General features: G+C 47.2%; 1 protein-coding gene across 2 annotated transcripts in view; it reads left to right on the forward strand.

Annotated features, from left to right (window-relative positions):
- Positions 1 to 12639, forward strand: part of EXD1 (exonuclease 3'-5' domain containing 1) — a 97767-nt gene that overhangs the window by 23710 nt on the left and 61418 nt on the right. For both annotated transcript variants that reach the window (XM_063947353.1, XM_063947352.1), the window contains 3 exons: positions 4843 to 4991; positions 5994 to 6062; positions 7257 to 7323. In XM_063947353.1, the coding sequence (XP_063803423.1) occupies positions 4859 to 4991; positions 5994 to 6062; positions 7257 to 7323 (269 nt within the window). In that variant the 5' untranslated portion in view covers positions 4843 to 4858. The remainder of the gene's footprint in view (positions 1 to 4842; positions 4992 to 5993; positions 6063 to 7256; positions 7324 to 12639) is intronic.

A 12639-nucleotide genomic window follows, 5' to 3' on the forward strand; every position in this document is an offset into this window, starting at 1 on the left:
AGGAGGCTTATATGGTGACGGAGCAGATGCCGATAAATGTGATGTCGCCCCCTGTGGGGCCGACACCAGAGTGGATGGATAGGTGGAAGGTATTAACCGACAGTGTCAACTCCTTACATAAAAGGCTGGATGACGTAACAGCTGTGGGACAGACGGCTTCTCAGCCCGCGCCTGCCCAGGCGTCTCAAAGGCCATCAGGGGCTCAAAAACGCCCGCTCCCTCAGATGGCAGACACAGATGTCGACACGGAGTCTGACTCCAGTGTCGATAAGGTTGAGACATATACACAATCCACTAGGAACATCCGTGACTTGATCCCGGCAATAAAAAATGTGTTACACATTTCTGACATTAACCCAAGTACCACTAAAAAAGGGTTTTATGTGTGGGGAGAAAAAGCAGGCAGTGTTTTGTTCCCCCATCAGATGAGTGAATGAAGTGTGTGAAAAAGCGTGGGTTCCCCCGATAAGAAACTGGTAATTTCTAAAAAGTTACTAATGGCGTACCCTTTCCCGCCAGAGGATAAGTTACGCTGGGAGATATCCCCTAGGGCGGATAAGGCGCTCACACGGTTGTCAAAAAAGGTGGCACTGCCGTCTTAGGATACGGCCACTTTGAAGGTACCTGTTGATAAAAAGCAGGAGGCTATCCTGAAGTCTGTATTTACACACTCAGGTACTAGACTGAGACCTGCAGATCGTGCTGCTGCAGCGTGGTCGGTGACCCTGTCAAACATACTAGTTTGCTAACATAAGAACATATTAAAGACGTCGTCTTATATATGAGGGATGCACAGAGGGATATTTTGCCGGCTGGCATCCAAAATTAATGTAATGTCCATTCTGTCAGGAGGGTATTAGAGACCTGTCACTGGACAGGTGATGCTGACTTTAAAAGGCGCATAGAGATTCTGCCTTATAAGGGTGAGGAATTATTTGGGGATGGTCTCTGGGACCTCGTATCCACAGCAACAGCTGGGAAGAAATTTTTTTACCTCAGGTTTCCTCACAGAGGGGGAGATGTACTAAGCCTGAAAAATGATAAATATCACTGTGATAAAGCACCAGCCAATCGGCTCCTAACTGCCATGTCACAGGCTGTGTTTGAAAAATGACAGTTAGGAGCCGATTGGCTGGTGCTTTATCACAGTGATATTTATCACTTTTCAAGCTTAGTACATCTGGCCCAGACTAAGAAAGCACTGTATTATCAGGTACAGTCCTTTCGGCTTCAGAAAAGCAAGCGGGTCAAAGGCGCTTCCTTTCTGCACAGAGACAAGGGAAGAGGGAAAAAGCTGCACCAGTCAGCCAGTTCTCAGAATCAAAATTCTTCTCCCGCTTCCTCTGAGTCCACCGCATGACGCGGGGGCTCCACAGGCGTAGCCAGGTACGGTGGGGGGGCGCCTCAAAAATTTCAGCAATCGGTGGGCTCGCTCACAGGTGGATCCCTGTTTCCTTCAAGTAGTATTTCAGGGGTACAAGCTGGAATTCGATATGTCTCCCCCCCGCCGTTTCCTCAAATCTGCCTTGCCGACAGCTCCCTCAGGCAGGGAGGCTGTGCTAGAGGCAATTCACAAGCTGTATTCCCAGCAGGTGATAGTCAAGGTGCCCCTACTTCAACAAGGACGGGGTTACTATTCCACACTGTTTGGGGTACCGAAACCGCACGGTTCGGTGTGACCCATTTTATATTTAAAATCCTTGAACACATACATAAAAAAATTCAAGTTCAAGATGGAATCGATCAGGGCGGTTATTGCAAGCCTGGACGAGGGGGATTACATGGTATCCCTGGACATCAAGGATGCTTACCTGCATGTCCCCATTTACCATCCTCACCAGGAGTACCTCGGATTTGTGGTACAGGATTGCCATTACCAGACACTGCCGTTTGGACTGTACATGGCACCGAGGGTGTTTACCAAGGTAATGGTCGAAATGATGATACTCCTTCGAAAAAAGGGAGTTTTAATTATCCCGTACTTGGACAATCTCCTTATAAAGGCTAGGTCCAAGGAGCAGTTGTTAGTCGGGGTAGCACTATCTCGGAAAGTGCTACAACAGCACGGTTGGATTCTAAACAGTCCAAAGTCACAGCTGGTTCCTACGACACGTCTACTGTTCCTGGGGATGGTTCTGGACACAGACCAGAAAAAAGTGTTTCTCCCGGAGGAGAAAGCCAAGGAGCTGTCATCTCCAGTCAGAGACCTCCTGAAGCCGAAACAGGTATCTGTGCATCATTGCACGCGAGTCCTGGGAAAAATGGTAGCTTCCTACGAAGCAATCCCATTCGGCAGGTTCCATGCAAGAACTTTTCAGTGGGACCTGTTGGACAAGTGGTCCGGATCGCATCTTCAGATGCATCGGCTGATAACCCTGTCTCCAAGGACCAGGGTATCTCTACTGTGGTGGCTGCAGAGTGCCCATCTTCAAGAGGGCCGCAGGTTCGGCATACAGGACTGGGTCCTGGTGGCCATGGATGCCAGCCTTTGAGGCTGGGGGGGCAGTCACACAGGGAAGAAACTTCCAGGTACTTTGGTCAAGTCAGGAGACTTCCCTACACATAAATATTCTGGAACTGAGGGCCATTTACAATGCCCTGAGTCAGGCAAGGCCTCTGCTTCAAAACCAGCCGGTACTGATCCAATCAGACAACATCACGGCGGTCGCCCATGTAAACAGACAGGGCGGCACGAGAAGCAGGATGGCGATGGCAGAAGCCACAAGGATTCTCTGATGGGCAGAGAATCATGTGTTAGCACTGACTGCAGTGTTCATTCCGGGATTGGACAACTGGGAAGCAGACTTCCTCAGCAGGCACGACCTCCACCCGGGAGAATGGGGACTTCATCCAGAAGTCTTCCAAATGCTGGTCAACCGGTGGGAAAAACCACAGGTAGACATGATGGCGTCCCGACTCAACAAGAAGTTGAAAAGATATTGCGCCCGGTCAAGAGACCCTCAGGCGATAGCGGTGGACGCTCTAGTGACACCATGGGTGTACCAGTCGGTTTATGTGTTTCCTCCTCTACCTCTCATACCCAAGGTACTGAGAATAATAAGAAGGCGAGGAGTAAAAACCATACTCGTGGTTCCGGATTGGCCAAGAAGAGCTTGGTACCCGGAACTTCAAGAGATGCTTACAGAGGACCCTTGGCCTCTGCCGCTCAGACAAGACCTGCTGCAGCAGGGACCCTGTCTGTTCCAAGACTTACCGCGGCTGCATTTGACGGCATGGCGGTTGAACACCGGATCCTGAAGGAAAAGGGTATTCCGGAGGAAGTCATCCCCACCCTGATCAAAGCCAGGAAGGATGTCACCCCAAGACATTATCACCGCATTTGGCGAAAATATGTTGCTTGGTGTGAGGCCATGAAGGCCCCAACGGAGGAATTTCAACTGGGTCGATTCCTACACTTCCTGCAAGCAGGGGTGACGTTGGGCCTCAAATTGGGGTCCATAAAGGTCCAGATTTCGGCTCTGTCGATTTTCTTCCAGAAAGAACTGGCTTCATTGCCTGAAGTTCAGACTTTTGTCAAAGGAGTACTGCATATTCAGCCTCCTTTTGTGCCCCCAGTGGCACCTTGGGATCTCAATGTGGTTTTGGCATTCCTGAAATCGCATTGGTTCGAACCACTTAAGACTGTGGGTTTAAAATATCTCACGTGGAAAGTGGTCATGCTGTTGGCCCTGGCGTCGGCCAGGCGGGTTTCAGAATTGGCGGCTTTGTCTTGTAAAAGCCCTTATCTGATTTTCCATATGGATAGGGCAGAATTGAGGACTCGTCCTCAGTTTCTCCCGAAGGTGGTCTCAGCTTTTCACTTGAACCAACCTATTGTGGTGCCTGCGGCTACTAGGGACTTGGAGGATTCCAAGTTGCTGGACGTAGTCAGGGCCCTGAAAATATATGTTTCCAGGACGGCTGGAGTCAGAAAAACTGACTCGCTGTTTATCCTGTATGCACCCAACAAGCTGGGTGCTCCTGCTTCTAAGCAGTCTATTGCGCGCTGGATTTGTAGCACTATTCAGCTGGCGCATTCTGCGGTAGGCTTACCGCAGCCTAAATCTGTAAAAGCCCATTCCACACGGAAGGTGGGCTCGTCTTGGGCGGCTGCCCGAGGGGTCTCGGCTTTACAACTTTGCCGAGCAGCTACTTGGTCAGGGGCAAACACGTTTGCAAAATTCTGCAAATTTGATACCCTGGCTGAGGAGGACCTGGAGTACTCTCATTCGGTGCTGCAGAGTCATCCGCACTCTCCCGCCCGTTTGGGAGCTTTGGTATAATCCCTATGGTCCTTACGGAGTCCCCAGCATCCACTAGGACGTCAGAGAAAATAAGAATTTACTCACCGGTAATTCTATTTCTCGTAGTCCGTAGTGGATGCTGGGCGCCCATCCCAAGTGCGGATTGTCTGCAATACCTGTACATAGTTATTGTTACAAAAATCGGGTTTTGTTGTGAGCCATCTCTTCAGAGGCTCCATTTGTTATCATACTGTTAACCGGGGTTCCTATCACGTGTTATATGGTGTGATTGGTGTGGCTGGTATGAGTCTTACCCGGGATTCAAAAATCCTTCCTTATTGTGTCAGCTCTTCCGGGCACAGTTCCTAACTGAGGCTTGGAGGAGGGTCATAGGGGGAGGAGCCAGTGCACACCAGATAGTCCTAAATCTTTCTATAGAGTGCCCAGTCTCCTGCGGAGCCCGTCTATTCCCCATGGTCCTTACGGAGTCCCCAGCATCCACTACGGACTACGAGAAATAGAATTACCGGTGAGTAAATTCTTATTTTTTCTGAATATGACTTTACATTAGCTGATATTATGTTCTTTTGTTCTATAGGTAGTACAAGTTCAACATGGATATAGTAACTGATACCAGCTTCCTAACGAAGGTTATTGGGAAGTATATAAAAGTTACAGCCATCAATGGATGCTTTCAGGGCGTGCTCCTGAGTATTCATGCAAGCCGTACAATCACTTTAATAAAAGGTAATTATGCAAAACATGTTGGGTGTTTTTAATAACCAAAAAAAAAAAAAAAGAGGAAACCTTTAGTAACTTTTAAAGCCTGCTACTCCCATATGATTTTTAAGTGCCTAAAAGCACATGACTGTTTTTACACACATTTGTTCCTAAATGGAAACCCATTCTGTTTTGTGTCACACAGATTTGGATTGAACAGATCCCAAACCATGAAAGCATTCTTGTTCAATAACACATATTCAATTATATGATAGTTGACGGGTGGGGGTGGGCAGAAATGAATGGGAGAGAGAAGGAGGGAGGGGTACATGGATCAAAGAGATGAAGTGAGGGAGGTAGAGATGAGAGAGAGAGACAGATGTGAGGGGACAAAGAAGATGGGAGACAAATGGGGGTTTGGTAGCAGAGAGGAGAAAGACAGCAAATTGGTGAATGACGGCTCCAAAGTACTACATATTTAAAAAATTATTGACCATTAACATAAAATATACCAACCATACGGATGAACTGGTAACCTAAAAAAATACAAGATTTCATAGATTTGATGCATTTCTGTTCATTTGTGTTCTTGACTGACAGGAGTCTCATGGTTTATCTGCAGTACTAGAAAACCAATTTTCTCTTTTTGAGTGCATGGTACCATTTATACTTTTCGAGACAAAAACCCGTTTTCCACATGGTTAGTTTCCTTGACATTTTGCCCAATCTCTGTGGTTTAATTTTAGTTATTTTCCCTGATATCCTGCTTGTCAACCACTGATACAGGTGCACTTGAATTATAATGGATGACATTTGTGAGAACTGGTGCAATGATTTCTCAGTGTTCTATAGGAAACCATCATATTCTTCATAAGCATTTTTTTTTTTTTAAACTTAAATTGTAATCTTTGATAAAGGTTGCTAACCAAACTTGTGTAAGAGTGCACATCAGTGTAGCTCAGTATTCTCATAAATGTTCTTGTGCTGTGATTTTCAGTCCCCTAATTATATTATTTTACTTTATTTCAGTTAAGGATGTAGCAACTGGGAAGGCCGTGCCTGGAACAAAAATCCTTTTTGGCCATACCATTCTGAAAGGTAATATTATAAAGGCCGAAAGAAATGATGATAAAAAATACATACTGTATGTGATAAATCAGCAGTCTTGCTAGCCTTTGTTTTGTAGTTGGTTCAGCTATGCGAACCATGATCTGAATGTCTGTAAAAAACAACTTTTTTCCGCTTACGTTCTAGAGGATACTGGGGTCCACATTAGTACCATGGGGTATAGACAGGTCCACAAGGAGCCATGGGCACTTTTAAGAATTTGATAGTGTGGGCTGGCTCCTCCCTCTCTGCCCCTCCTACCAGACTCAGTGTAGAAAATGTGCCCGGAGGAGCCGGTTACGCTTGGGAAGCTCCTGAAGAGTTTTCTGCACTTATTTTCTATTTTCAGGTAGGTCTGATTGGCACCAGCCTGCCTGCTTCGTGGGACTTGGGAGGGGTAACGGGCCAACCTCCCTAGGGTTAATGGTCCCGTTCCCCGCTGACAGCATACTGAGCCCCTGAGGGTTCTATTCGCAAGACCCACCACGGCGAGCGTACAGACCCGCAGCACGCCGCCTCCCCTAACAGAGCCAGAAGTCAGAAAAGTTACAGGACTTGACCCAGACTTCACCCGGACTTCACCCACTCTGTGGAATGCCCTCCCACGCACAATAAGACTCTCCAAACCTTCAAACGTTCCCTGAAAACTCATCTCTTCAGACAATCCTATCAAATTCCAGACCCACATAACCTTCAATGTTTCCCTATCCAATTACATCCTCTCTGTACAGTCCGCATAACATCACATTTTGTCTTCCAACATTGCTGGGTGATCATATCATACAACCCATTAAGAACCTAGCAATCTGGGGAACCATTATGTTAGGTAGCATCTATCCTTGTGTATCAATGCCTATTTCCCTATAGATTGTAAGCTTGCGAGCAGGGCCTTCCTACCTCTAGGTCTGTCTTTGCACAGTTTTGTTCTATAACTTGTTCTAATTGTAAAGCGCAACGGAATATGCTGTGTTATATAAGAAACTGCTAATAATAATTCACTCAGAAAATCACAATGAAATATTGATTCTGGTAAAGAGGATTGCTCCTTAATTATAGAGTTGTTGTTGAAACACACATGGTGTAATATTTGTTATTTAGGGACCCTTTTTAATTAAAGTGCCAAAAATCAGTAGGTTAAATGAAGCCCCTTGTTGACCTGTTTTTCTCTATTTATATTGTTTGTAGTGGAACCTCAAGAAGAACCTTCAGGTCTTTCATCTCAGGAGCCAGAAGATCTGACAGTTAACGAACGGTAGTGAACTAACCTCTGTCTTAAGTATGGATTTAATTAAAGTTAACGGGGACATTGAGCGACAGCCTCCCATTAGTCGCAGACTTTACATTCTTGGATGAGACGCCCAGCCTCATATTGGTTCATTTTTTATGGTTGAAACATAATTTATTTCTTAAGTTCCTCTAGAAAAAATGAATGGAGAATGATTTATTAGGGATATATGATCTTGTTAGGGTCTCCTGCCCTGTGCTGCCACGTCGTCATGGCAACCGGGAGACAAGTGCTAGCGGAGTAACCTGAGCGGAGCTGATACTCCGGTTCGGGTCTTTTGCTGTGCAGTGGTTACAGGCTCTGTGCACGGCAGGGGATCCGGTGCTGGTTTTTGTGCTCACAGTCTGTGAGGTCTGAGTGGGGCGTGGACAGCACCTGCTTTATAAACCCTCTTCTCAGGTTAAGCAGATGCTGCTGAATCTTTGTTGGTTAGTCAGTTCCTGAAAGTTAGCCAGTACTGTGTAGCTTTGTATTTGTTGTTGCTTACTGCAAATAGGCCTTGGGGTTTGGTACTACACTCTGCCAATCCAGACCTAGCAGTAAGACTGGAGTCAGTCGTTTAACTTGCTGGGGTTCTTTTGCTACTCTGTGAACTTAGCAAGTTTGCGGCTGTATTCTCAGACTTGCCTGCCTAAATCCTTTCTCACTGTGCAAGGTGTTCAGGTGTCAGTTTAGTGGCAGTAAGCTGAACCTGTGCACTGCAAGTGAGGATTAGGATTGTGGAGACTCTCCTTGTGTCTATCATTCCATCTCTGACCAAGGAGTTTACTGCCACACCCGTTGGTAACCCTTTAGGGTTTTGCTGTTGCCCTTAGCAACAGCATTTCGGGTTCTCTACGTATTAAAACACAACATCTTGCTTTTTCCATCTGAGCATTCCTAATACTAGGGAGACACCCAGTTTCTTAGCCTCTGGGCTTCTCTGTTCACTTTGTGTTTTTTTTGTTACCCTATCACCTTCTGTGTACGTAATGTCATATTCCCCAGTCTGTCTGTGAGTTCATTTGTTTTGCATCCCTATCCGTTCAGACACCAGTACATTCCTGCAGGCACTGGTGTGCATAACAGTTCAGACACCAGTACATTCCTGCAGGCACTGGTGTGCATAACAGATCTTGAGTGAATTCTAGACTCAAAGACAGTAATTTTATATCTATTGTCTATATAATTTATAAACAAATGAAATTATAAATGAGCAAGTGGGCTGCAAGGTGAACCTTACGTAGGTTATATAATAGGTAATGAGTTTTAAGGAGCTGATGTGTTTTCAGTGAGATCGTCGTGTGCTCTCCACTCCCCGCGTAGATCTTCAAAGAAGGCAGCAGGTGTGGGCAGCTAGGTGTCCAGATCCCACCACTCTGTGGTATGTTCCATTTGGGAGCTCACCAATGCCTCCTCAGAATGCTACAGTATGTAGTCCTGTCATTTTCAGTTTTGGGCTCCTGCAGTACACCCCTTTGTCCCAATGGATTCAGGTGATGATTCCTTACATACTGTAGACTGTCTTCCTGTTCAGCTATCTCCACAGATTGCAGGATTTTGGAGCTGGGAATTCTGTCTTGTAGGTCTACTTTTGCTTATCTTCTGTGAAGGTGGGGCTGTTCTTGGTACCAAATCTTCTTTTCAGCCAATGGTGGTCACTAAGTGTACTGTGTGTGCATAAATTAGTTTTATTCAATTTTGTTCGCCACATTTTGGGTAACGCCTTCCTTTTTATAATAAATAAATAAAAGGAGCATATGTTACGATGCATCAGCCTATTTTTAGATGCAAGTGCAGGATTGTGTAAGGCAGGGTACACATCATTGTAAATATCTATTTCTCTGACGTCCTAAGTGGATGCTGGGGACTCCGTCAGGACCATGGGGATTAGCGGCTCCGCAGGAGACAGGGCACAAAAGTAAAAGCTTTAGGACTAGATGGTGTGCACTGGCTCCTCCCCCTATGACCCTCCTCCAAGCCTCAGTTAGGTTTTTGTGCCCGGCCGAGAAGGGTGCAATCTAGGTAGCTCTCCTGAGCTGCTTAGAATAAAAGTATAGACTTAGGTTTTTTTATTTTCAGTGAGTCCTGCTGGCAACAGGCTCACTGCATCGAGGGACTAAGGGGAGAAGAAGCGAACTCACCTGCGTGCAGAGTGGATTGGGCTTCTTGGCTACTGGACATTAGCTCCAGAGGGACGATCACAGGCCCAGCCATGGATGGGTCCCGGAGCCGCGCCGCCGGCCCCCTTACAGAGCCAGAAGAGTGAAGAGGTCCAGAAATCGGCGGCAGAAGGCATCTTGTCTTCAAGAAAGGTAGCGCACAGCACTGCAGCTGTGCGCCATTGCTCTCAGCACACTTCACACTCCGGTCACTGAGGGTGCAGGGCGCTGGGGGGGGGCGCCCTGAGACGCAATGAAAACACTATTTATGGTAAAAAATACATCACATATAGCTCCTGGGCTATATGGATGTATTTAACCCCTGCCATTTTACCTCATAAAAAGCGGGAGAAAGGCCGCCGTGAAGGGGGCGGAGCCTATCTCCTTCGCACACAAGCGCCATTTTCCCTCACAGCTCCGCTGGAAGGACGTCTCCCTGACTCTCCCCTGCAGTCCTGCACTACAGAAACAGGGTAAAAAAGAGAGGGGGGGGCACTAATTTGGCATATAAAAACATATATAGCAGCTATAAGGGAGAAACACTTATTTATAAGGTTGTCCCTATACATATATAGCGCTCTGGTGTGTGCTGGCAAACTCTCCCTCTGTCTCCCCAAGGGGGTAGTGGGGTCGTGTCCGCTATCAGAGCATTCCCTGTGTGTGTGCGGTGTGTCGGTACGCGTGTGTCGACATGTATGAGGAGGAAAATGGTGTGGAGGCGGAGCAATTGCCTGTATTAGTGATGTCACCCCCTAGGGAGTCGACACCTGACTGGATGGTCTTATTTAAGGATTTACGTGATAGTGTCAGCACTTTACAAAAAACTGTTGACGACATGAGACAGCCGGCAAGTCAGTTAGTGCCTGTCCAGGCGTCTCAAACACAGTCAGGGGCTCTAAAGCGCCCATTACCTCAGTCGGTCGACACAGACACGGACACTGACTCCAGTGTCGACGGTGAAGAAACAAACGTATTTTCCAGTAGGGCCACACGTTACATGATCACGGCAATGAAGGAGGCTTTGCATATTTCTGATACTACAAGTACCACAAAAAAGGGTATTATGTGGGGTGTGAAAAAACTACCCGTAGTTTTTCCTGAATCAGAAGAATTAAATGAAGTGTGTGATGATGCGTGGGTCTCCCCCGATAAAAAATTGCTGATATCTAAGAAATTATTGGCATTATACCCTTTCCCGCCAGAAGTTAGGGCGCGTTGGGAAACACCCCCTAGGGTGGATAAGGCACTCACACGCTTATCAAAACAAGTGGCGTTACCGTCTCCTGATACGGCCGCCCTCAAGGAGCCAGTTGATAGGAAGCTGGAAAATGTCCTAAAAAGTATATACACACATACTGGTGTTATACTGCGACCAGCGATTGCCTCAGCCTGGATGTGCAGCGCTGGGGTGGCGTGGTCGGAGTCCCTGACTGAAAATATTGATACCCTTGACAGGGACAGTATTTTATTGACTATAGAGCGTTTAAAAGATGCGTTTCTATATATGCGTGATGCACAGAGGGATATTTGCACCCTGGCATCAAGAGTAAGTGCGATGTCCATTTCTGCCAGAAGATGTTTATGGACACGACAGTGGTCAGGTGATGCGGATTCCAAACGGCACATGGAAGTATTGCCGTATAAAGGGGAGGAGTTATTTGGGGTCGGTCTTTCGGACCTGGTGGCCACGGCAACAGCTGGAAAATCCACCTTTTTACCCCAACTCACCTCTCAGCAGAAAAAGACACCGTCTTTTCAGCCTCAGTCCTTTCGTCCCCATAAGGGCAAGCGGGCAAAAGGCCAGTCATATCTGCCCCGGGGTAGAGGAAAGGGAAAAAGACTGCAGCAGACAGCCTCTTCCCAGGAACAGAAGCCCTCCACCGCTTCTGCCAAGTCCTCAGCATGACGCTGGGGCCTAACAAGCGGACTCAGGTGCGGTGGGGGGTCGTCTCAAGAGTTTCAGCGCGCAGTGGGCTCACTCGCAAGTGGACCCCTGGATCCTACAGGTAGTATCCCAGGGGTACAGATTGGAATTCGAGACGTCTCCCCCTCGCAGGTTCCTGAAGTCTGCTTTACCAACGTCTCCCTCCGACAGGGAGGCAGTATTGGAAGCAATTCACAAGCTGTATTCCCAGCAGGTGATAATCAAAGTACCCCTCCTACAACAGGGAAAGGGGTATTATTCCACACTATTTGTGGTACCGAAGCCAGACGGCTCGGTGAGACCTATTCTAAATCTGAAATCTTTGAACACTTACATACAAAGGTTCAAATTCAAGATGGAGTCACTCAGAGCAGTGATAGCGAACCTGGAAGAAGGGGACTATATGGTGTCCCTGGACATCAAGGATGCTTACCTTCATGTCCCAATTTGCCCTTCTCACCAAGGGTACCTCAGGTTCGTAGTACAGAACTGTCATTATCAGTTTCAGACGCTGCCGTTTGGATTGTCCACGGCACCCCGGGTCTTTACCAAGGTAATGGCCGAAATGATGATTCTTCTTCGAAGAAAAGGCGTCTTAATTATCCCTTACTTGGACGATCTCCTGATAAGGGCAAGATCCAGAGAACAGTTAGAGGCCGGTGTAGCACTATCTCGGGTACTGCTACAACAGCACGGGTGGATTCTAAATATTCCAAAATCGCAGCTGATCCCGACGACACGTCTGCTGTTCCTAGGGATGATTCTGGACACAGTCCAGAAAAAGGCGTTTCTCCCGGAGGAGAAAGCCAGGGAGTTATCCGAGCTAGTCAGGAACCTCCTAAAACCAGGAAAAGTGTCAGTGCATCATTGCACAAGGGTCCTGGGAAAAATGGTGGCTTCTTACGAAGCGATTCCATTCGGCAGATTTCACGCAAGAACTTTTCAGTGGGATCTGCTGGACAAATGGTCCGGATCGCATCTTCAGATGCATCAGCGGATAACCCTGTCTCCGAGGACAAGGGTGTCTCTTCTGTGGTGGCTGCAGAGTGCTCATCTACTAGAGGGCCGCAGATTCGGCATTCAGGATTGGATCCTGGTGACCACGGATGCCAGCCTGAGAGGCTGGGGAGCAGTCACACAGGGAAGAAATTTCCAGGGAACGTGGTCAAGTCTAGAGACTTCTCTCCACATAAATATACTGGAGCTAAGGGCAATTTA

The sequence above is a fragment of the Pseudophryne corroboree genome, chromosome 12 (assembly GCF_028390025.1).
Source record: "Pseudophryne corroboree isolate aPseCor3 chromosome 12, aPseCor3.hap2, whole genome shotgun sequence".
Lineage (NCBI taxonomy): Eukaryota > Metazoa > Chordata > Amphibia > Anura > Myobatrachidae > Pseudophryne > Pseudophryne corroboree.